Source organism: Diabrotica undecimpunctata, chromosome 7 (genome assembly GCF_040954645.1).
Source record: "Diabrotica undecimpunctata isolate CICGRU chromosome 7, icDiaUnde3, whole genome shotgun sequence".
In the NCBI taxonomy this organism is placed as follows: domain Eukaryota; kingdom Metazoa; phylum Arthropoda; class Insecta; order Coleoptera; family Chrysomelidae; genus Diabrotica; species Diabrotica undecimpunctata.
In genome coordinates, this window is record NC_092809.1 from 159,058,318 (window position 1) to 159,084,740 (window position 26,423).

The 26,423-nt window shown below is 33.2% G+C and overlaps 1 protein-coding gene across 1 annotated transcript in view; it reads right to left on the bottom strand.

Moving 5' to 3' along the window:
* Nucleotides 1-26,423, bottom strand: part of LOC140446088 (glutamate receptor 1-like) — a 114,101-nt gene that overhangs the window by 52,854 nt on the left and 34,824 nt on the right. Inside the window, exons 8-11 of the mRNA XM_072538617.1 lie at nucleotides 24,263-24,383; nucleotides 18,698-18,792; nucleotides 2,175-2,446; nucleotides 1,544-1,862 (exon numbers count right to left, since the gene is read on the bottom strand). Coding sequence (XP_072394718.1) covers nucleotides 1,544-1,862; nucleotides 2,175-2,446; nucleotides 18,698-18,792; nucleotides 24,263-24,383 — 807 coding nt within the window. The remainder of the gene's footprint in view (nucleotides 1-1,543; nucleotides 1,863-2,174; nucleotides 2,447-18,697; nucleotides 18,793-24,262; nucleotides 24,384-26,423) is intronic.

Sequence of the window (26,423 nt, forward strand, 5' to 3'; positions counted from 1 at the left end):
TAATTACTTATGTGATCAATCTCAAGCCCATGTAAAAGTTTAAGTGATATTCATTGGCTCATAACAACCGTTTATAAATCCTGCCTGGTCTACTGGTTGATAGCTATCGAGCTTCGACGTTACCCTGTTAATTATTTCTCTCATAAACCGTTTTTACATTTGAGACAGCAGGGAGATTGAGCTATAGTTCTTCAGATCTTCCCTGTCTTCCTTTTTGAAGAGAAGTATTGTCAAACTTGCATTCCAATCATCTGGGACTACTTTTCTCTAAAGACATTCGTTAAAAAAAAATTTCAATTCTTCGAGAATAATTTCACTCCCTTCCTTCAACATTCCCATAAGGGAATATTCCGTCTGGGCACGGAGCCTTATTGTTCTTCAGTTGTGCCATAGCTTATTTTATTTCGAAGGATTCTAGAGAGTATTTCTAAGATGACATTCCTTATCTTTCTCTTAAGATCTATCTTTGCAGTGTTATCTGGGTTCCTGTTTAAGGAATATAAATCACGAAAAAATGTTTAAGTAACTTTTAGGATTTCGTTCTTTTCTCATTTCTTTTCCATCTTTATTCTTCAACGAAATTATTATAGGCTTTTCTAAGTTTGATCTTAAGCATTTCAGTCCTCGGTTCTTTTCTATTATTTTTTCTACCTGGTTTTCATTACAGATCTTCAAATCTTCCTTTACTTTCTTCTTCATTTGTTTATTCAATTCTTTGAAACCATTGGTGTTTCGCTTTCCTTCGCTTAGAAACGTGCGTCTCTTTTCCATTAACCGTTCTGTTCCGTCACTTATTTTGTCTTCTTTATTTTTCGTTTCCTTTGCAACAGTCAGTCGTGATTTCAAGGGCTTTGTTGTATTTCTTTATTAATTGTGTTCATGTCGGAATATATTTTCTGATAAAACGTTTAAATTATTTATAATGGATAATTTTTCTATCCATTTTTATTATGAAATACAGAAGTTCATATTTTCTATATCTCTTAACAAGGTCGATATTTTAATTTTCTCTTTTAGCTCACTTATTGCCTCCAAGTTTAATAGCCTCTAATAGCAAGTTGTCTTTTGACTAAACGTGAAAATTTAAGTATGCTCCTATTTTTCGACATCGCGAAAACTTTTAATATTTTATAATACATGATTAGAGCTAGAGTCTATGCTCCAATATCATCCAGATAATCCAATATCATATAAATTTTATCAGAAAAAAAGCAGAAAGTCAAATTTTAAAACAAACTCTTGTGATCCTTTTTTAAATATTAAAAAAAGTCCACCAATCTCCATCAGTTCTTTAAAATATATATTTTTTCAAAACATTTTTATTTATTTGAGAAAAATAAATTTATTATTAATACAAAGTCGCAATTATTGGAGGAATTTTTCCATTTATCAACATGAATATTACTTTAATTTTGAACTAATTATTACATGCTGAAAAAAGGCTCATATGTAAAAAAACTTATAAACTTAGCCTATAAAAAAGCCTGTTAAAATTCGTAACAGCATGCAAATAATGACTGTTTAAAATATAATCGATACTTACTCTGAAGAAATCCCACGTTGCACCTTGATATAATGTTCCGTATTCCACCTCAGTTTGCGAAGCTAAATCTTCAGGTGAGTTTATAGGAGCTACCATTCGTTCAACAGTCAAAAATGCAGCTAAGTTAGCAGTGTAACTGGAAATTAATATTAAAGTAAAGAACCACCAGCAGGCACCAACTATTCGACCCGATAAAGATCTAGGGGATAGCTCCCCTCCTTGCTGCATAAAAGCTGCCAAAGAAAACCATAATGAATTTAACATTGTAAAGTCGTTTGCCATCGTTCCTCCGTGGTTGGTGTGTTGGTTACCCGGATCCCTGCAAGTAATAATACCTAACATAAAAAAGCTGTTTCTACTTATTTTAAATATCAATAGAATATATATTTATTCTGGTTTTAAGATTTGTGTTTAAGTATTTTCAAGTAAGCCTTAATCTTTGAAAATATGCAGTCCCTAATAATTTGCAAGCTTTATTACTTTTGTAAGGTTTTAATAATCAAAGTAAAAGAAATGCAATGGTGGTAAAGATATTATCCCCTATAACGTTAAATTTAATCCGTCTTTCCAATACTATTTAATGAACATCGACCATCAGTACATCTGTAAAAGTATAAATAAATTTATTTACCGATGTTCGCCAGTCATATGAAGTAACCGCCATTCGTATGGAGAAAATCTTGACACGACAAATAAAACAATGCTTACTCCAACATAAGCAAAAAGAACGCTAACCCATATTTCTTTTGAAAGAGGGTTGAGAAAACTCCAAACTCCTGGTTTTTGTTTCATAGGTTTTTTAATCATTATCGATATACCAAGTGACATGAATGGTTTGCTAAAATCTATGACTCGTTCCCTCTCGGACGTTATGGTCATTGGAGCGATAGCCATGTCTGCCTCCTGTAACAAAAATGTAGTTATTATTATCATTCAAAAAAAAATAATATTTAATATATGAATGTGATTGGGTAATATATGAAAATTGATAAAAATTATTGATAAATATTAAAATATGAGAACGGTTAGTTGATGAAAATTCATGTTTAATAACAAAACACTAAACTGACAACTATTTAATCTAAATTTTTCGGTGTAGTTTTGTGCCTAAACAACGATTTTATTGCTCTTCTACCTAACTAAGTTATTGTTAGATACAGAAATGGTAATGTCTTCATATCTGTTTATTCACTAAGTATTAAGTGTGTGTTTTGAACAAATATTTTATGAAAATCTATTTTTTAGAGCCACCTATGTATACTTTTGGGTAAACACCTACCACAATTAACCTTATATACCCCTCTGAACTAAACTTTGGCTTCTACTATTTCTATCTTTAGTCTTTTGTGAATACTGACACGACACTTAAAGAAGAAAATCTCTAGGGTGGAGGTAGTGACGCATTATATCTACATGGGCACCATAATATATGAAGAGTGAACCATCAACAAGGAGATAAGAGCGCGTATCGGAAAAGCTAGATACCTTCAACTAAATGGGGCCTTCTTCAAGAGCCTTAACCTTTTTTTTGTTATAAAAGTAAAAATGCTGCGTCGGAAAATTAAGGTTACTATTATTCAATGCAACCTCCAACACAAAAAGATGGCAACGGTGACAATATGTCGCCGCCTGGATGTAACGGAGGATGCAATAGCACTAATCCAAGAACCTTGGATAACTAAGACCAAAATAACTGGTTTTAACAGTCTAGACGGTCAAAGTTTCAGCTTACCAAGCAATCAACAACCGAGAACAGCAATATGTGTTCCCAGGTACATCAAAGCCTCCCCCGCGCTAAGGCGCAGTTTTGCACCTTAGACGTAACTGCGGTTAAAGTGAAATGCCCATGGGAAAAGGGCAAAAATAGAAAGTTGATACCAGCATCTGTCTACCTACCATCAGATGCAGCCACCCTAACATCAACAAAGGCAATGGAAAATCTGGTAGACCATTGTCTCAGTCAGAAGGTAGAATTTATTATCGGCTGCGATTAGAACTCTTACCATTTAGGCTGGGCCAGCAGAGAAAACAACGCTTAAGGTAAGTCTCTTTATGACTATAATATTAGAAAAGATTTCTATAATATCTTAAATAGAGGCATCGAACCTACCTTCATTAATGTTCGTAGCCAAACGGTCATAGCTATCACGCTAGCAACAGCTTAAATATCGAATAAAATTCAGAACTGGCAAGGATCGGAAGACACCTTCTCCTGTTTAATGTTCACAAAACTAAATTTTTATCATTTACATCTCGTTCAAATTCTACAAAACCAAATTTAAGTATTTCCATCAATGGTGAGGGTATTTTGAGTTGTAGTGATGTGAAGTTTTTAGGAGTGACTTTCGACTCTCATTTATCTTTTAAGACTTATTGTTGGAATGTATGTAAAAAACTCAATTCTAAATGTTATCAATTGAGAAATTTGGGTAGAATACTTAGTCTGCAACACCTTCGTCTTTTTTATTTTGCTGAGGTACAATCGACAATGAGTTACGGTATAACTGTCTGGGGTGGCTCTTCTAGTATAAAGGACGTTTTTAAGGCCCAAAAGCGTATTGTCAGATGTATTGCAGGTGTTCCGTATGGTTGGTCTTGTAAAAACCTATTTAGAGATTTAAATATATTAACAGTGTATGGAATTTACATTTTGGAATTATTGATACTAATTCATAAAAATAAAAGAACTTTTTTATGTAACAGTGATATTCACTCACACAACACAAGAAATAAGAGACAGTTTGTAGTACCCTATCGACATTTAGAAATAAGTAGGAAGTCATCTACTGTCTCTGGTTTACTACTGTATAATCAACTTCCTCAAAAATTTAAAAACATTCATTCAACTACAGCTTTTAAAAACCAAGTCAAAGAGTACCTAGTGACCATGTGTCCTTATACATTAGGTGAATATTACCAGAGTGTATCTGTGAATGCCCAAGCTGCAACATAACCAAATTTAATATTATTTTTATTTTTATTATATTATGATGTCCATATTGTACGTTTTATATGTATTTTAATGTTTTAAATATTTTTGTGTATTGTTTTCATTTGTTTGTAATGACTTTATAGTGATTTATATTATATTTTGTAATTATTTAAAATTTATATTTATAACTTTAGTTTTGACTTGCTGTAAACCTTGTTGTAACTTACAGTCAAATAAACTATCTATCTATCTATCTATCTACCTCTATGTCTGACCACCGCTGGCTAACATATAATATTAATCTGGAAAAAAGCCTTATTTAAATGGCGCGGTCCGAGAAGGACGGATGTAGAACTCTACAACCGACTCTTAGAAGATGCTCTGCGGAATGAAACGGCTTTAACTCCAGGAACTAATACAGAATTGGAAAAGTATACGGTATTAATCCAAAATAAAATAAGCTATGCTTATAAAAAATCCTCTCCAATTAGCATGGTCCAAGAAAAGCCGCAAAACCAACTCTTGGTGGTGCACTGAACTGGAACACCTTAGAAAGATAGCAAGAACAGCTTTTAATAGAGCAAAACGCACAAAACTCAAAAATAATTGGGATTTTTATTAATCAAATCTTTTAGAGTAAGAAAGTCTGCAGACCAACACAAGTAAACTACTAAGAGTGCCTTCTGTGAGGAAATCTAAGATATCCCGCAGGCTTCTAGGCTACAAAAAGCGCTCTCAAAGGACCCACTTCGGCATGTCGACATATTAACGAAGCAAGATGGAAACAAAACTTCCAACCTTTGCGAAAGTGCTGAGGTCCTGATGAAAACACACTTTCTCGGTTCTAGCGCGTCAGCGGCACCAAACTAGACGGAAGAAGCAATCACATCCTCAATAAACGACTGGTATGTCGCCAGAACAATGATTAATAAGGAAAAGGTAAAATGGGCCATATTGTGCTTCACCCCTTTTAAATCACCAGAGCCTGACGGCATATATCCAGCCCTAGTAAGGTGAAGACTGGACATTCTTCTGCCGCACCTTGTGGAAATATTCAGAGCCTCTTTGGTTAGGATATAAACCTAGAAAGTGGAGAGAAGTACATACCAAAACCAGGTAGGATGGACTACACCCTACCAAAGACTTTCCGACAAATTTATTTCCAAAAGATCCAACAACATCAATACAAACTTCATTCAATTATTTAATAAAGCGATTGAAATCCGAAAAACAGCTTATTGATCAAAAGGCAAAATAACTTACTATCTACAATTCTTCTTTTCCAAAACTATACTGTCTACCTCAAATCCATAAAGAAAATGTTCATCTGCGTCCCATAACTAGTTCAATAAACTCTGTTACTTATAATTTATTTAAATTTTTGTGATTTTAAACATTTTACAAAATGCCTTTAAAGATATGACAGATTTTAATGTTAGAGATACATTCACATTTGTGAATAAGATCAGAGGTAATAAATTACCTAATAATTATGTAATAATCCCTCTAGATGCAATCTCACTATTCACTAATATTCCGGAAGACTTAGCAATTTATTTATACGTCTGAAATGGGAACTAATAACACCTCACACAATATTAACTAAAGGAAATTTTTTGACATTGCTAAAATTCATTTTTAAAAATACCTACTTTTCATTCAACAACACGTTTTATTGTCAAATCTTTAAAACTCCTATGGGTAGTCCGATAAGTAATATATTGCCACTCATTGTTTTGGATCATCTAATAGAAAAGCCCACAATCAAAGTCTCATTTATTCTAACCTTCCTATACAAATTTGTGGATGACATTATCTGTGCGGTACCAAACGATCAGGTCGACTCCATCTTAAATACGTTTAACCCTTTTAATGTCAAAATACAATTTACCTTTCTTAGATACTAAAGTAATCCGCACGGAAGACATTCATATAATACATTGGTACCAAAAACCTACTGCAACAGGCAGATTTCTAAATTTCGTTTCTAACCACCCAAAAACCGGAAATACACTAAAAGGAAAAGGAAAAAGTTTACGGATTTAAAAACAGTAACCAAGTTATTGCTAAGAAAAGTAGAATATTCAATATATGCAACGACCAGTTTCTAAGTAATACTCAGTGCAAATTACTTGAGATATTTATTAACGACGGTTATCCAAAGACACTACTCAAACAATTAATTTACAACTCCCACTATTATGATGGACTATTGGATAAAGATTTTTTTTTGTGGCATTGACTTTTGTCATTCAGCCAGTCTCGAAAGGTTATAATATATTCCCTAAAAAAGTATACACAAATAAGTACAGATTATTTCTCTCAGACAAATGCACAGCGATATCCCTAAAACGAAATAGACGAATAATTAATAGAAGAACACGTCGAAGGAAAATACAAGGACACTCGCTTCTCGTCTAGGGGTCCGTCAAGACATTTATTTTAACAAACAAACAATACTGGACCACAGATAAGCTATTGTTACATATAGGATAAACAAAGGGTACAAGTCTAACCCTGTACACGCTCATGAAAATTTTCATGAACGAGTACCAGATTTATAAAGCTATGCATGTGTCTGACAAAAATTCTATAATTAAATTATATATTGTTACAGAACCTATGGCTAACAAGGACTGTATATTATATGAAGCGTATGTATGGCATTTAGTTAATTTTGTTTACAGGGAGTTTGAATGCTGAATAAATTTAGGACATTCAAAGAAGATGTGATCGAGGTCACCTAGCTTGCCGCAATGTTTGCAACTATCATCATCGATGGCTTTGATAAATGGCATGGGTAGCATGCATGTCCAAAGCGTATTCGATTTATAGTAGTAATATATTTACGAGGAGCTTTGAAATTCTGAAACCAGGTTGTTTGAGGTAGAGTTGGTTGTAAAGAGGTATACCTATTATGGTTTGTAGAACAGTAATGTTTCCATTGCTCTTTCCATCTCAGTTGCTGATTTTTTTTGAAAATCGTAGTAACATCTGATGTGTTAAGCATATATTTCAACGTAGAGCCAGTTGTTACACTCATTTTAGCCAAGTGATCTACATATTCATTGTGTTTGAGACCAATATGTGCTTTGACCCAAATAAATTTTATGTTGACTCCAGTCGATGATAAATGATACAATCGGTCTTTTATTTCAAATATGTAGGGGTTGCTAAATGTTGAGGGCAATTCAATGATTTTTATGCTCTGCAAAACTGAAAGGCAATCTGACAGAATTAAGATATGTCTATTACAGGTGTTTTTAACATATTTTATAGCCTCAAGTATAGCTATTGATTCCGCAGAAAAGATTGAACATTCATATGGTAGTTTATACTTGAATTCTACGTTTGTAGCAGGTAAAAAGTATGCGCATCCAGTCCCTTCTGTTATTTTTGATGCGTCCGTGTATATTACTGTAGCTTCCCTATAATCCTGCAGTAGAGATATTAGAAGATTGCTACTCATAATGGTGTTCTCACTATAAGTGGGTATTATAACCTGAGTTCTGTGGAATAAAGAATAGTAGTCTAAGCTTCTGTCAACCGTGTCCAATTTCTTGAAAAAAATAGGATTATTCTGTAATGCCATGCATAAAGGCGGGGAAGGTTTTTTCTCCCAATATTTGTTTGTAAGATCTGACTCGTTAACTTGACGGACGCTTAAAAATAACTGTAAGTTAGTTAATAGAATTTTAAGAAGTCTTTTTTCACTTAAAAAATTTCTTCTATTTTCCAGGGGTGGCTCAGCGGCTTCAACATATTAGGGTTGTATAGGGGTTGATCTCATAGCACCCAAACATACCCTCATAATAGAATTTTGAAACGTGTCGATTTTTCTTAAAAGGTTCTTAGAGGCGGAACCATATAGAGTAGCACCGTAATCTAGATTAGTCTCATATATATGCGCGATAAAACAACAAGGATGTTTCTACATCGCAACCCCACCACGTTTTAGTTGTCATTCTGAGGAAATTGCTGCCTTTGTTACATCTATCAAGCATGTACTCTATATGTTGTCTCCAAGTTAACTTCTTATCCAAAATAAGGCCTAGATATTTGACATGATTTTGAAGCTTAAAACATTGATCGTTCAGAATGATATTTTCATTTGTAGGAATGTTATGTCTTGTGAAGATAGATACTACTGATTTTTCTATAGATAAATTGAGACCATTCTCTAAGAACCATGAAAAAAGAGATTCACATACTTTGCTAAGGCTTTGTATACAGGTTTCATATTTTTTGTTTTCTGTATAGATGCAGAAATCGTCGGCATACTGTACGATTTTGAATGAACTGTTATTTATTTGGATGTTATGTAATTGGATAAAGATGCTCCTCAAAACTTTACATATCAAAGATTGCCCATCTTTGAGAATGTAACAAATAAGATTACAGCCCTCTTTTTATCATATAATAACATCAGAATTGGTATGCACAATTGTACAGCGGTATTAGTAACAAAAGTCTATTTTCTCGTGTTAAAGATAAGACACCAGTAATGTATACTACCAATACAATCTATAAAATACCATGTTTAGGCTGCGAAGTTTGCTATATTGGACATACAGGCCAATGGTTAAAACAACGTTTTACCCAGCACAAAAGTTACTGCCATAAAGGTAAAAACACATGCGCTTTTGTCTAACACTCCATCAACACAGGTCACAGATTTGACTATACCAATGTTGAAATCCTACAAACAGCAAATAATTATAAAAACAGGCTGTTTCTGAAAATGTGTTATATTACAAAAACAAAAAATGTAATAAATTACAAAGCAGATACGAATACGCTAAGCAGCATCTACAGCAATTTTATATATAGAAATTTAAAGAAACTCGTCTATTTCACTATACACTTTTTGTTATTTTATGTGTATAATAACTTATTTTAAAAATTGTCGGTCTAATTGTTAAAGTGCAAAACAAATGTTTGTCTTGTCTTTTTTTTGTGAACAGTTCTACCTCTGTAAGTAAATTTTTATGTAATTTTATCTTAATGTTGCTTATCTCTTTGTTTTAATAAATTTGTAGTGCACTTCTGGTGAAGTCAACAATCAGTTGGCGAAATAATAAGTGACTAGAAAATAGAATTGTTTTAATTCCACACCGACATAACCTGACATATACTAAAGAAAATTATATAAATATATATATATGAATTAATTTAATTTTATAAGTGGTAATCTAAAAACTCTGTACAAAGTTGATAAAAATTTTAGTTATTATTAGGTCGCCATACTATATTTATATTATCCGCACAATATTCACTTTTACCAGTTTTAAACGGTGTTTATTTTAAACATTTTCATATTCTCCAGCTGAGTTCTCTCCACACTGAAACTGAAATCCGCGTAGGACCATCGATTTTAAATCAACATAAATAGATGTATCAGGACATGGCTACAGCTATAGCTTTACGTATGACGTAAAACTGTATATTAACTTCGTGTCGTGGTTTGCACTTAAATTCACGCTCTGCTTATTCAAATTAATTACATGCCATAGTACGTTTATACAGGTTGATTCAAAACTGATCCAATTAAAAAAGTATTTTCTTAAAGTAGAAATTGTAGTTAGAGTTTTATTATTGTAGTTAGAATTTAGTTGGAATCCAGAAATCAAAAGTAACATCTAATATTAATATTAATATTTAAATCAACATATTCAACAGATATCCACGTCCATTTTAATACTCTTAATGTTCAACTTAATAAAATTAAAATAGCGATGATGATTTCCAGCCTCGGATAGGAGAAGGAACCTGAAGAAGAAGAATGTTCAACCTCGAGCCAAATTAGCCTTGGCGATCAAAACTTACCAGTTCAACAACTAGGATATTTTCCACAACAAATGCAAGTAGGACAGCAAAATTTCGCTCCAAACCAGTCAAATCAGATGCAGTTATCTCCACCTAAATGCCAATATTCAGTCCAAAGTACACTACCGCACTACCATACTGTCACCTCGGGGGAACAAATAAGGGTCTATCCACCTTCTGTTATCTCCGGGTGCTCTGTAGAGGGCTTCGAATATACTGTCGAGAGCTCCTCTACTTAAGTCCATTTTCGGGTTATGGACTTGGAAAATATTTATCTTCGGTGTCTTGCCTTGAAAAAGGCAAGATATTTCTTACATGACAATTTCTTCGTCGAAATAAAACACTAAGTTAAGTTGAAACAATTCTCAGCCACAGAGTATGGAAAATAAATGCAGGAAGCAGAGCCCCGAGAGTACTAAGCTCTCGGAGAGCCCGTGAGGGACTGACCTGGCTGACCTGAAAATCGCCCATATTTATATGCGCTGTTCGAGCGATAAATAGGGATTTCCAGGTCAAGAGCCAATGGGAAAATTCGAGGCGGGGCGATGCGCATCGAAATGCGTACTAGTCCACAGACTATGGCATTCGATGACAATACCATACCCACTAGGTACATCTCAAACTAATATAATAGTCCGGAACAACATTTTAAACTTAAAAAAACCCAAATATATAACTACCTTAGTATTCCTTCTTGTTCTTTTTTCTTGTATTACATTCTTGAGTTTTTATTTATTTTTTTGAGACAATAAAATATCTTCAACACATCTGAATTATAGAAAAACAGCTCATTCATTAAATCGGTTGATAGATGTGTATTTGTCTGATAATCGACGAAAATAATTTAGTTAGGTAGCATTTATATTAGGATTTCAGTGAAAAAACTGCCGCATGGTCAGAAAAGCGTTATATTCTTAAAATGTCCAGAAATAATGTAAAATAATATTCATAAAGCATAAATCAGTATACTGTACTATCTTTAACAGGTATTAAATTATGACATAATCCCATACAATAGTATTTTATGGTATCATTCTACCGTGCTATCGAACGTTTTAATTTAAATTAGGTCAGTAACATTAGACGGAAAAAATACTAATTCGATAATAAAAATTTAACTAAAGGTAGTAAAAGGAATGAACAGAAAAAGCGGCTATCGACTAATCATTTATCTTAATTATCGTATAAAGCAGGATCAGCTGTCATCATCACACACAACCCGACAGCTGATGAAAAATGTAATAAAGTGAAAGCCAACGACGTGGATGTTTAGTGGGGGAAAGAAGCACAGGGATGGATTGGAAATTAAAATAATTAAGAAACTTACATAAGAGTAGCTAAATATTCTTCTGTTAAAAGCTATGAAGTACCGTAAATTATTTAGCTTGAGCTAAGGTTTTAAAATTTATTTGTTTTCTGTAAAAAATTCCTGCTGCTTTCAGAGATTCCCATATAGATCGTCAGATTTTAATACAAAGTTCAACCACGATTGTATTCCTTCTGCCTTTTTGTGTATTTAAAATGCCATATGGGATAAGGAAAGGAAATGTAGAGTTGAAAAGGGTTCGTTTTTATAAAAATCGAGTGTACTAATTTTTCACAATATTTTCAAGGTAAAATTTTTCTTTTTTACAACCTGCCGGTATGTCATTTTTCTGCAGGTTCCTTGTGGTAAAAACTAACAAACTTTCAAATGGTATTAAGGAGAGATTTAGGGACACTGATCTATTAAAATTTACATTATCTTTATATCATAATTTACATCCTTAGGGTCCAGTAGCCGTTATGCTAAAAATTTTAAAAATAAAATCAATACTAGTCCATCCATTCGTAAAATGGCATAAGGAAAAAAATCGTCGCAGCAGATGCGATTTTCTTTGCAACAGAAAATTCAATTTTTTTATAGATTTCCCTAGAAAACCCTAGAGTATTAACATAGTTTATTTTACTCTCCTTGATTTTATCTTTTGGAAATCGGACGATCTCCGATTGTCAACGACGGTCATTCTCATCATACTCTGGATATATAATAATCTGGGAAAATGTTCTATACAATACTTTTCTACTGACAAATCTTTGGCACTCGAATGGAAAGATAAAAGAGACATTGTAATGTTGACAACCATGCATGAAACTAATATATCTAGAACCAAAAATATCAGAAACCAAGAAGTTGAAAAACCTGAATGTATTATCGCGTACAATATGAATATGGGTGGAGCCGACAGAACAGGCAAACTCCTAAGTTCTACTGAATCCGTAAGGAAAAACATGAAATGGAACAAATACGTCTTTTTTAATATACTTGACCTGGTTGTACTAAATTCACATGCTATTTACAAAGTCAAAACTGGGAAAAACATTCCTCTATTGGATTTCCAGAGGGATTTGGTGAAACAAATTTTACAAAAATATAAACAAAGCAGGAGAATAAACTTGTTATAACAAATACAAAATTTAAACATAAAAAGTACACAGATACACGAGAGTACAAGAAAGTAGAAATGAAAAATCAATCATAGATTACTTTTTGGTAAGTAGCAACAAATGGAAAAGAGTACAAGACACGAAAGTCAAAAGAGGCTCAGAGATTGGCAGTGATCATCATCTAGTAATAATGAGAATGAGAACAGCAAAAGAAAATGAAGAAAAGAGGAGAAAGGTAGTAAATGAAAAAGTAAAAAGCTACAAATTAAAAGAAGAAAGATATAAGAAAATATTCCAAGAAAAATTAGACAATATTTTGAAAGGTAGGGCAAAAACTGCAAGTATAGAAGAAAAGTGGGAAAATCTCAAGACCAGCTTAATCATAGCTGCTGAGGAAACTTGCGGGAAGACAAAAATAGCAAATAATAGCATGAGGAGAACTGAATGGTGGACGGACGAAATACGAAGGAAAGTAAAGAACAAAAAAGAAAAATGGAAGAGATATCTAAGTACAAAGCACCCTGAAGATTATGAGGCATATAAAGAAAACAGAAAAGAGGTTAAAATAGCTGTGAAAGCAGAAAAACAAAGGTCATGGGAAAAGTTTGGACAAAAAATGACAAATAATTATAGAGAAAACCAAAAACTCTTCTATGGCGCATTAAAACAGCTCAGACAAAAGAAAGAACACATGATGCCGAATATAAAAGACAAGAATGGAAAGGTAATAACAGAAGAAAACCAAATAATGGAAAGATGGAGAGAACATTTCAAAGAGCTAACTCATACAGACGTAGACAACATAGTGGAGATACAAGAAATTAATGAAGAACAAAAAGTAGAACCCATAACAACAGAGGAACTAGAAAAGGCAATTGAAAGAGTTAAATTAGGCAAAGCACCAGGCAAGGATGATATCACCCCGGAAATGATAAAATTTATGGGAATAGAGGGAGTGGACAGCATGAAAGAACTAATGAATGATATCATAAAGAGAGCAGAAATACCACAGGACTGGAAGAAAGACATTATACTACCAATACACAAAAAGGGCGACAAGAGAAACTGTAATAATTACCGAGGTATTACTATATCAAGTATTCCTGAGAAGGTATTCGCAAGAATAATAGAAACAAGAATAAAAACACAAATAGAACCAACTATGGAAGATACACAATGTGGATTCAGGAAGGACAGAAGCACGCAAGACCACATATTCACAATAAGAAAAATAAGTGAGAAAGTAATCAATAAAAATAGAGAAATACATATATGCTTTATTGGTCTGGAAAAGGCGTTTGACAGAATACAAAGAAAGGACGTATGGAGGACATTAAAGGAAAGAGGACTTCACAGGATAACAATTGATGTAATAAAGGATATGTACAATAAGAATACAAATACGGTGAGAACCAACAACGAGGAATCCGAAGAATTTACTACAAGTCAAGGCGTCAAACAGGGATGCGTGTTGAGCCCACTGCTGTTCTTAGTGGTACTGGATGAAGCAATAAAGAAAGCCAAGAGAAGAATGAGAAAACTAACATTAGGATACTGGCAAATGAAACAGACTCAACTATCAGAGCTTCTATTTGCAGACGACATGGTTTTGATAGCAGAAAACAGAGAAGACCTACAGAACAACCTTGAAATCCTAGAAGAAGAACTGTCAAACATAAATATGAAAATAAATACAGAGAAAACAAAAACAATGATAATTTCAAATAAGAGCAAGACACACGCAATACAATTAAACGGAAAACAACTAGAACAAGTGGAACATTTTAAATACCTAGGAGCAATAATTGAATCAAACGGTAAACAAGACATGGAAATAAATGAGAGAATGGGACGAACAGGAAGCTTATTTAACACTATGAAAACAACATTTTTGGGGAAAAAAGAAATACCGGAGAAGGTAAAAACGGCAGTCTTTAAATCAGTAGTTAGACCTACAATCATCTATAATAGCGAGTCATGGACATTGACTGGGAGACAAAAATCTCGAGTCAATGCTATGGAAATGAGGTTCCTGAGGAAAATAGCAAACAGAAAGAGGACAGACAAAATACGAAACGAAACAATCAGACAAAACCTAAAACTAGAACCAATAAACGAAAAAATAGTAGACGGGCAACTAAGATGGTTCGGGCACGTGTGTAGAATGTCGAATGAAAGATTAACAAAACGAGTGTTTGAAACGAGAATGCAAGGGAAAAACAAACGAGGAAGACCACGAGTTAGGTGGGTAGACGACATCAGAAAAGAAGTTGAGAAGAAAGGATTGACATGGGAAAGTGCACGAAATCTAACACAAGACCGGATAGCATGGAGACAACAGTGCAAATCTTAACCCCACCAGGCTTACACCTAACGGTAGAAAGGCTTAGGACTAAGTAAGTAAGTAAGTAAACAAAGCACTCCTCACGAAGTAACAGACCGAATGCTGGTGATCATCCATTACGGTTGGTAGAAAGACATTTTCCTACGTTGTATCCGTTACGAGAACACAGGCGACCTTTGTCAAAAATATGTGTCGTTTGTGCCAAACGCAAAATTAGAAAAGACACAAGGTACTTGTGTCAAAAGTGTAATGTGCCTTTGTGTGTAGTAAGTTGTTTTAAACGATATCATACAATTTTAAAATTTGGAGTTCTGTATTGTTGAATTTGTTTCAAAATTAGAAATACTGTTTTTTTTGTGCACATTTTTTTGGTTATTTTGCTTCTTTATGAATTTTTAATTCGAATAAAAATCATTTTTTTAGTAACTAACTTGTTTCTTATTCTAATCAAGCCAATACGAACAGAAAAATAAATAAAAATAAACATATGTAATTACCGCCATAATTACTGATTGTGACTGGGGAAACGGATCAATCAGCAACTGTTGACTTTGCCCGTACTGGAAAACTACGAAAAGGTTAAATCTATTAGTAGTAAAAAAAGTATGTCTATTTTGCAACTGTACTTTATAAACACATGTTAAACATCTGAATAAATAAAATAAAACTTTGAACGAATTTGCACCCTCCTTAGCATTTAATGTAAGTTTTTGAACTCGGGTTTGTGAAGGTCAATGTTTGCTGGTAATGTAGTGCTAGTAGCAAGTACTGAAAGGGATTTAGAACAAAACCTGAAATAGTGTAGACACGATCTTAACGAAAAATATTTAAATCTTCAAAAAGAAGACTATTTAGAATGTTTATTTATAAAGATAGAGTTACTACTGCACCTTAGATAACTTTGAATAATGAAACGACTATAAACGATTATGAAAAGCAATAGCCTTAGATATCCAGGATCGGTAATACAGAGTAATGGGGTAGTAGATAGAAATGCAGAGACGAATGATGTGTTACGATAGAAAGATTCCTATTAAACTGGAAATTATATAAAACTGTTATAACAGCAGCTAAGAGTGCTTAAAAGGATAAGTCGAGCGATAAAGAATCATCCCCAGAAAATGTCTTATCTCGCAGCCCCTTGATCTTAAATGACTTTTACTATAATTTAAATATCGTTTTAATTTTAGAACCTGTTTGAGAACTCCCCCATATATGGTCGTAAATATTTTATTTCAATAATTCGCAGCTGCTCCCTATTTTGCGGAGTCGTTAATTACAATCCATAAGTGGGCACTGAATGAGATTGACAACAAACTTAACGTTGCAGTTTGAATGGTAAGGTTGACACAACTGCTTACAACAACAGTTTATTACTACTACGTGGGAGCTTACTACGTTTTATTCGTCACAACTTTTTGCTGATTTAAAAAATCAAGCGCGTATTTTATATTTTAGGAACCGGTCCTGTCTTTGATATTTGAAATGTTTACATCTTATCGATAATGCATCAATTGCGTGCTGGGATAATCAAATCTTCAACGTTTCTAACCGCTTGATAAACCTAACAAATGGGTTGCTCTATTTAAATTGACGTGTTAGAAAACTTTGTTAAAAATGGAATTTCTTTGTCGTATAGAAAGTACAATAACAGGTGTGGCAAAATGTAATAAATAAATTAAATAGATTTTTTTAGATATTTTCCGAAAAACGGAAAAGAAGAAAGGAACGTTTTAAAGACCCCTTTCAGAAAAAATTGAATTACTTAATTATTTATAAAATATAATTACTAAGTTAGATATCTCGAATCAGAAAAACATATTTAATGTACTTGTGGTAGGTAGACTGATCAAAAAGAACATATGTACATAATATAATCTGCAAAGTTTTCAAAATGAGTCTACCCAGTTTCTGTATCGAATGAGGTTGAATTTAGAATTACACAATGTTAGTCCACACTGTTATTCCACAGTGTTAGTACACACTGTGTTAGTTCTCACCAATTACCACGTAGAAAGAAATCGCGAAAATTCTTGACGAAGCTGCAATGGAAGCTTTTGGAGTAGTGGATAATATAAAGATTAGAAATTAATAATGGAATATAGAAATAGAAGATCATGTGGGTAAGAAAAAGGTTATGTATAATAAATGCTTAGCAAAATCGGCAACAGGCAACACTTACTTATAAACAAAGTAGTAAAAACTAGTAAATAAAGCCAAAAATGGGATGTGGAATAAAAGCCTAAGACAACATAGAATATTTTATTGGTATTGCAAGAGGTAAAGAAGCCTGAAAAACCATTAGAGATAGAGAACAGACAGTAAAGAACGTAGTAGGTTTACTCTAATATTCCTGGAATTATGGGTCGAATATTATGAACAAATGCTGACAGGAGCATAATTTTAAGATATTAGCTACGAAAAATATGATATTTTTTACCGCCAAGAAACTGAATTAACACCAAAAGAATTGAAAAAACACGATAACGTTATAAATAATGGGAATGCTCTAGGATCGGAGCGAAATACACATACAACCGACTTAATATGGCCCTAACAAACCATTTGAGTTTTTGGCTTATACTTGTAAATTATTCTTAAGAGGTGAAGAAAGAATCGAAAACTACATATATCAGCAATCTATATATACAGAAATAAAGGCGACAGAAAAGATTGTAAGAACTACCGAGGGCTTACTGTACCCACTTAATTTGTAGAATTTACCAGAAGATGATTAAGAGACGAATTGAAGATGTTGGGAAGACGCTGAAGCTTAGAGTGGCTTTGGTACTGGTCGTTCTTTACTATCTGTTCTGTCTAAAACAAACAATAGAAAAGCACTTGAAACACAATATAAAGACACACATGGTATTGATTGATCTTCAAAAGGCGTATAATAGTGCCCCATTAGTCAAACCGTGGCACGTCCTAGAAGACAAGAAACATTAGATAAAAAGTGACAGGAAAGATACAGGTGACCAAAGCACTTCGCCAAAGCTGCAATTGCTTTGCTAATGCACCTACCCAACTTTTTCTCTATTAGGTATACGACTGGTATGGATGTACCGGATTCAAATCTGTGGAACTATTAGTAATACAGATATGCAAAGACTACAAAGATCACAAGCCAAAATCCCTTGCGATGTCTGCAATGCTCTATGAATTGTGCCAAACTGTGTTATTCATTATGACCTAAATGTAAAAACTGTTAAAGAAGCAACCGTCGCTCAGGGTACAAATTACTTTAAGAGACTATCATCGCACCAAAATCCAATTGCCAATGACATCCAAATCCAACCACTGCTTAAAAGACTAAAAAGGTTAGATCTTCTGGATCTATCCACTGCTGGAAACTAGATAGAAATAACTTATTTGTATTAAAGTCAGAAATTTGGTAATGTAAACTACATAAAGTTAAAGGCTGCTCACGACTTAGTGTAGCTCCCACTGTCATTTTTTCTATATCTTTCATAATTGTTATATTGATAAAAGACTATAATAAATAAAGTTAAGAAAATTGTTTCGATAGGCTTCCATCTGGCATTTTTCAGTATGCATTTCTTATTTGTATTAAATTTTACAGTAAGATGTTTACACAAAAAAAAATAGAAAATTGATATCCTACCTGTCGAACAAGTTCTCCGACCATCCCATCCCATCCACCTTTAACCTCATGGTTTTCTGATCCGTATTTTCCATCTTTCACTATCCGTAATTCATCTGAAATGATAAAGAATGAAAAATAATTATATGTACTTATTATACACTAGGGGATTAATAAAATGGATGGAACAACAAATTTATGGTTAAAATACAAGATTTAGTAAACAATAATGTTAGAGTTTATAGAATAGTAGTTGATGTATATATTTTCTACCTAAATATATTCATTTTTAGTCCGATGTACTTAAATGTACTTTAAACAAATAATATCAACTATACCACAGTTGCATGATGTCAATTTGTTCTTCAATTTATATTTTTAAATTTTATTGTAGGTACAACGCTAGCCGCTGACGAGTTAAGACGTTAAGTATAAAGACGAATCAAAAACATACATCATTTAAAAAGTGGTGTGCCCGATGTGGTTTTTGTACGATAAGAACAATTAATACCTCTTATTAAAAAGTGTTTTATAAACTGTATTGTATAAAAAGAGTTAATACAAATAATTTGCCGACCGTATAGGCCAGGCATTGAGTTCATCTAAAATAAAATTGTCAGTTAATACCAACAATTGACGTGCAGCTTATGTGTACCGGAGCAGCACGGAAAATACCAACAGACCAACTGTTTCCTCTACCATATTGTCACGCACAATAAGATTTGACAATCCACAACATCCAAGAAACACCAAACAAGACTTCTCCAATGATTTCTTACGCAACAGCATCCAAAACATCACCGAAACTAACCTATCCAAACAAAGAAAAAGCAATCATACTCCATGCTGAACACAGCCTCAAATTATTTGATTATGTGAAAGCAATAGGTGATATTATAAAACCCAAGAACATTTGCTTCGCCTCCAGAGTCTCTAACAATAAGGTCTGTAGATATTTAACCTTTAACTACGGGCTACGGTGTACTCAGTACACCAGTCGCACTAAATTGGCCGCTATTTCTGATAAGCACTGGTTGCGCACGTGTTCCTCTACCTAACCTATCTCTGATGTGTCAGCTATAAACCTCAACAGTTGTAAAATTGATTGCTGCAGAGATAGACTGACGGTTGGAAAAATTCAGGAGTTGTAATTTGTTATTAAAATTTTAATAAAACTTTCATTTTATTATAATAAAACTAGTTTTATGATAATACATTTGATCAAATATTTTATTTTAGCATTTTCTCATAACTTAATATACCGTTATCTATTTGGATATTTGTGAGTACCCATTATTGGACTATTTAACGACCTTCTAGTTGTTTTTGTGGTCTTGTTTTTTCATGTTCTTTCTTCCATAGCAATACGATCATGTCTCTTTGAAATATTAATTAGAAATAAATAATAAAAATTACAAACGTTGCCTCTATATATTTCTCGTAACGATTATAAATCGAGAGGTACTACAAAATATTTACTTTGCAGGGATCGTGTACCAGTAAGAATGGCTCAAGCTATATTTGAGAAAGAATCTGATGAAGATGTTGGTGGAGACCCAGATACTTCAGACGACGAGCTAATAGAAAAAACGGAGCACGACACTGAATCAGAAGTTGATCTGAATGACAAAAATCAATATACGATTGACTCGGACACAAACAGTAACATTGAAAACAGTTGAGATCTTGATGAAGACAATGATTATTTTATAGCAAAAGACAGAAAAACTAAATGGTATAAGAAATCTCTTCTTAGCAAATTTACTAAAACTCCTTCAAAAAATATTGTCAAGATATTTCCTGGGCCAACAGTTTGTGCGAGAGATGTTACTACGGAACTAAGTGCTTTTGAAAAACTCTTTACAAATGAAATCATAGAAAATATAGTTGAATGTACAAATTTGCAGATTGCAAAAATGCGATTAAATTATGAACGGCCAAGACGGGCTAAAGATACGACTAAACAGGAAATCATGGCATTATTAGGATTATTATTTCTTGCAGGGACTAAAAAACAAAATCATACACACTTCCTCGAATTGTGGACAAAAGATGGTACCGGCTCAGAAATCTTTCGAGCCTGTATGAGCGCAGATCGATTTTTATTTTTGCTTGCTGCTCTTAGGTTTGACAACAAAGATACTCGAAAGGACCGAAAATCAATTGACAAACTTGCTGCCATTCGCTTTACTTTTGATACGTTTATGAAAAACTGTAGCAGCAAATATTCCTTGGGAGAAGAAATGACTATCGATGAAATGTTGATACCTTTTAGAGGTAGATGCAACTTTGTGCAATACATTCCAAGTAAACCTGCAAAGTATGGCTTAAAAGTGTTTGTGTTATGTGACGCGCAGACCTTTTATGTCACCAATTTTGAGGTGTATTGTGGTCAACAACCGGAAGGGCCCTACAAAAAATCTAACACACCAACGAATATTACCCATCGCCTGTTTCAACCTTGGAAAGGTAAAAACCGTAATTTAACATGCGACAATTGGTATATGAGTTATCCGTTGGCAATTGACCTTTTGAAGGAAAAGATAACGAGGGTTGGCACACTTAAACGAAACTACCTTCAGAGTTTTTACCAAGAAAAAACACACCAATTGGATCATCCACTTTTGGTTTTCAAAAAGAAGTTACCATTGTATCCTACACACCAAAAAAAAATAAAGCTGTCATTCTCCTATCTACCATGCACAGTAATTCTACAGTAGATCCCGAAACAGGAAAACCAATGATAATTTTAGACTATAATTCACATAAAGGAGGCGTAGACACTGTAGACAAAATGTGCAGTACCTATTCGGTATCCCGAAGAACACGAAGATGGCCAATGGCATTGTTTTTTCAACTCCTGAATATTGCCGGAATTAACAGCCAGATCCTGTACAATGCTGCCAACATCGACAATCCTCAAAAATATAGAAGAGTTTTTCTAAAAGAATTATCATTGGCATTGATAAGACCTCATCTTTCTGAGAGGGCGGAAATACAGAGTTAACCTCTGGATTTAAAAATATTCTTGAAGAAATACAAAAACGTACAAGACGACCACGATGAAGAACCACCAGCAACAAAAACGGGGGAGGTGCCATTGTTGTGGAAGGAGCAAAAATAGAGTTACAACAATATCTTGCAACAAATGTAATAGAATGGTTTGTAAAGAGCACTCTGTTACAATTTGTGCAAATTGTAATTTAGTAGACGCAAACGAGGAAGAAAACGAAAGTGAATAGCACACATATTCTCAAATATGTTCATTTGTGAATGATTATTTACTCCTAGTTTTTAGATTTATATACTAGTTTTATAATATTTTTAATGTTAAGCTAATATACAAGAATCTCAAGAAGGTTATTTTTAGAGAAAAAGAAGTGGTTGAGTTTTTGTTCTTATATTTGTTGCTAATCTTTATATTTTCGTTATGTATTATTTTTTATGTTAAGACATTCTCTTAAATATATGCCTACATTTATTATATACAATATATGTACTAAAAATACCTAGTTGTGGCTTTTATTTTTTGTTTTTAGTCGGTGGTGTACAGAATACACCGCGCACGTAGTTATGACTAATGGAGGGGCGCCCGTAGTTAAAGGTTAAATAATAAAAACGTAGTAGATCAACTTATAAAATTTCATCCTACCATACAAATCGACTCCTTAACTTCAAACATACGTAAACTCGTTTCTCCTACAAAAAGAATCTTAATATCCCATGTCTCCCTATCTATCACGGACGAAATTATCGAAACTGCAGTTAGAAGCCTAGGTCTAAAAATAGCTTAGCGAGTATCAATTCTCAAAGCAGGCATTCCTCGGTAGGAATTTCACATATTCTTAGCTTTAGAAGACACGTGTATGTATTTCCACCATCCGAAACTTTTGAGCTTCAAACCTCTCTTGTAATCTCTTTCGAAGATAATGAAAACCGTATCTTCCCTTCCATGGACAAAATGAAATGTTTTGTCTATAAAAAATCAGGGCACGTCGATCTAATGCACATATCTACAGAAAGTGATTCTTACACCCAGGCAATTCCTTCTCCTTCTATAAAAGCTGAATCCACGTCTATTCAAAAAACACTTTCACGCCAATAGAGATATCACCTCAAGTCAATAATGTACCACTTATATCCTCAAATAACAACTCCTCATTAGAACAATCAAGTCAAGATACACAAACACACTATCAACACACACACTTAAAACTTTCTTCTCCTAGCGACAGAACTAAGATAACTGAAGAAGCTTTTCATGGTGATCAAACTAAAATCTATGCCGGGTTTTTTAAACCACAAACCAAAAAAAAATGTAAACGGTCAAATTGTTACCCTATTTGAAATGGCAAAAATAATCATACATGAACTTCATAAAAAAACTCCACAAATATTCATAATCAGAGCAGATAACATCATTGCTCTTCTTGAAAACTGTTACCGCAGTAGTGACCCATACGCAGAAACATTAAAATTCACAACATACATCAAATCACTTATTTCTAAATTATAACAAATCTATTCCAACCTTATTGAGAAATCAAACAAAAATGGACTAACCCGTCTAAAAGCCAAAGTCTTTATGGAAAATTCTACAAAATTACATAATCTTGACTTCTCTCACGAAACAACTGATGTACATCTCTGATACATCTCAAAACTCATAGACATCTAAAAAAATCCTCTTTTTCACAAGTTCAGAATTATTCGTGACTTTATTTGTCTACAAGAAACAAACTTTACAGAAGCACACAACCCTCGTCTAAAAAACTTTGTTAGTTATCACCATATTAGAACTACACACCGACGTGCTAGCGAAGGATCATCAATTTTCGTATCTACTGAAATATTTCACCGTAAACTTCACCTAAACATTGCATTAAAAGCTTAATATCTCAAATTCCTGGCCCATCTATTATGGTTGGAGATTTTATTGCACACAACATTATGTGGGGCTCCAAAAATACATATTGTAGAGGTAAAATAATCGAAGATGTCATTAATTAACTGGTATTTACTAATTTAAGTGGTTTTAATTTTTTTTACAAGTATAGGGTTTAATATTAAAATCATACATACAGTGAATGTTGGGCGAACAATGTATTTTATGAATATTTTCTTTCTTTATTTGGTGAGGTATTTCGAGTGATATAACAGTTCAAATTTTTATGTCCGAAGAAGCCCCACTCTCCCCTACTTCGTAACTGTCAACACTACCTAACGGCCTAAATACAATCTTGGTAAGAACTTAAAAGACATTCTTATCTCACACAGCAGCAACTATAAAAATGTATTAAACTTTTCAAGAGACACAAAGCTACACAATTCAATTAAAAAAATGCATTTCAAAAAGTGTATTCTAGCTAATTGTCCCCAATGTAAAAGTATTAAAAATCTAAATATAAAACCTGTGTCAATATGACCACTAGCAATCGAGACACATATTTCGAAATAAAAAACAATTTACTGTTTAGTTAGTTTAGCTTACACAAATAATACATGTTAGTATTTTTTTTTAAATAAAAATTTACTTGACATGGAACACTATTTATTATTAATATACAATATGTTTCAAAAACTTACAATTGATTCCAAGTTTCTGAGCTATTAAATTGGCCAGATCTTTGCAGTAGCCTTCAAACTGATCATTTCCTACGAGGGTTTCTCCTAAATCTGGTGTTTTTCTCATAATATAGGGCTCTTCCTGAAAATAACAATTTCAATAGCTTTCATAAGCTTTACTATAATGGCAGCTAAATCTCAGTCATTTACATTTCAATATTTCCAAGTTGTGGTGACAATGCTAAAATCTATTGTTATGTATATTTTACACTGTGACATAACTGGATGATGGAAAAATCGTTATATTATGGACTAAATAAAAAAGAATTTTAGGAATTGTAATATATATATATATATATATATATACAGGGTGTTTGGTAGGGATAATAGGGGACGCCATTTGCAAAATTTTTTGCTAATAATATATAAAATCCACAAGGAAAATAATTCCTGCAGCTGGCTGTATACCACGTATAACAAAAAGAGGTTAGTCTTTGTATGTGGGTATATTTTATTTTATAAAAACCCTTAAAAGGGCAACATTAAAAGCACGAACGTTTTCGGAACACCTGTTCCATCATCAGGTTAAAATACAGGTTACCATGCCTGAGCCACCAAAATATTTGGGTGAAAACCCTTTAAAATGTAATGTGTTACCAAAGATTGTACATGATGTTAATAATACTATATGATGTTTAATATTTTAATTAAATTTTACTTCAGGTAACATACACCCATGCTTAAGTGAGTTCCAGTGTCCGGAGAGTAAACCTCTTCAAACGGACTTCAGCTGGTAACTACTAACAGTTACCAGCCTCTAAAGTATTACCTCTTGGTTTTAGAAAACGTACTTTAACCCCTATAAAAGATGGGCAATACCGATCCTACTATATTTAAATATGTTTTGTCAACCAATATATTTTCAACAATTAAATCATGCCTAATGTGTCTATCGACTAGTTTTCCTAGAGTCTCTAATGTAAATTTGACTTATTGGACTTAAGTACATAGCTTTGCCTATCCAGTTTTGCAAAATTTGTGTATAAAAGCTACCCTTACAAGCTTTAATATTTTTGGAATTGTCTTCAGTCCTACGACAAACTGGAGTAGAAATTATAATTTTTTGTGGAAATGGTAATTTCCCGTTTGTAAAAATATTAATCATATTTCGTCCAGATCCGTCAATTTATTTGACTCAAACAAGTTTATTATCTATTTGATTTTATCCTGCTCCTCTAATTCTTTTACCATAAGCCAGTTTTCCTTCGAATCATAAGTTTTTTTCGAATGACGATATAAGGTACCTGAATACAATATGCCCATGTTGGTAATATGCCCATTTCCATGTTTTGCTTTAATATTTGATATTCGGGGAAGGAGGCGCTGGACACACTGAACGCCTAATATAACTAAGCCCGTGACCGACCTCAAGGTTAGTTGTGAGCTTGCCGTGGTGCAGTCAAGTTGTACGTGGTTTTTAAGAGCGTGTTTATAAAAATTGACGTCAGTTTTCACCTCTGTTTTGCACTTAAACGTTTTAATTTGTCTACGACATTAAGTGATTTTAGTCTGCCATAGAGTACTTAAAATGTAAGTAAAAATAAAATATATTATTATTCAAAATGTTTTTATAATTTAAGAAAATGTATTAATCATCATGTGTCAACAATATGCCCATAGTGTATGCTGACAATTTGCTCAATTGGGCATATTGCCAGCTAATTATAACAGATAATTTATTGATTTTTTTTGTTTTAGATAACATGCCTCGTGTCAGAAATAAGGAAATACGGTCGCAATAGAGCAATCAACAGCTAGAATCTGCAATTGCAGCAGTAATGAATGGAATGTCATACAATGCGGCAAGTCAAAGGTATAATATTTCTAGACGCACTTTGAAACGCTATGTAGAAAAAAATAGTACCAAAAAGGCAAAAATGGGGAGAAAGACTATTTTGAATATAGATCAAGAAAACGAATTGTCTCGACGAATTGTTAGATTGGCAGAAGTTGGGTATCCCCTCAGCAATAAAACTTTAAAAAAATGTGTGTTTACTTATTGTGAACAAAACAATTTGCCACACTTTTTTTCACAAGGAACCAAAATGGCTGGACGTTATTGGTTAAAAGGATTTTTGCAAAGACACCCTGAAATATCGATAAGGAAAGCACAAAACATGAA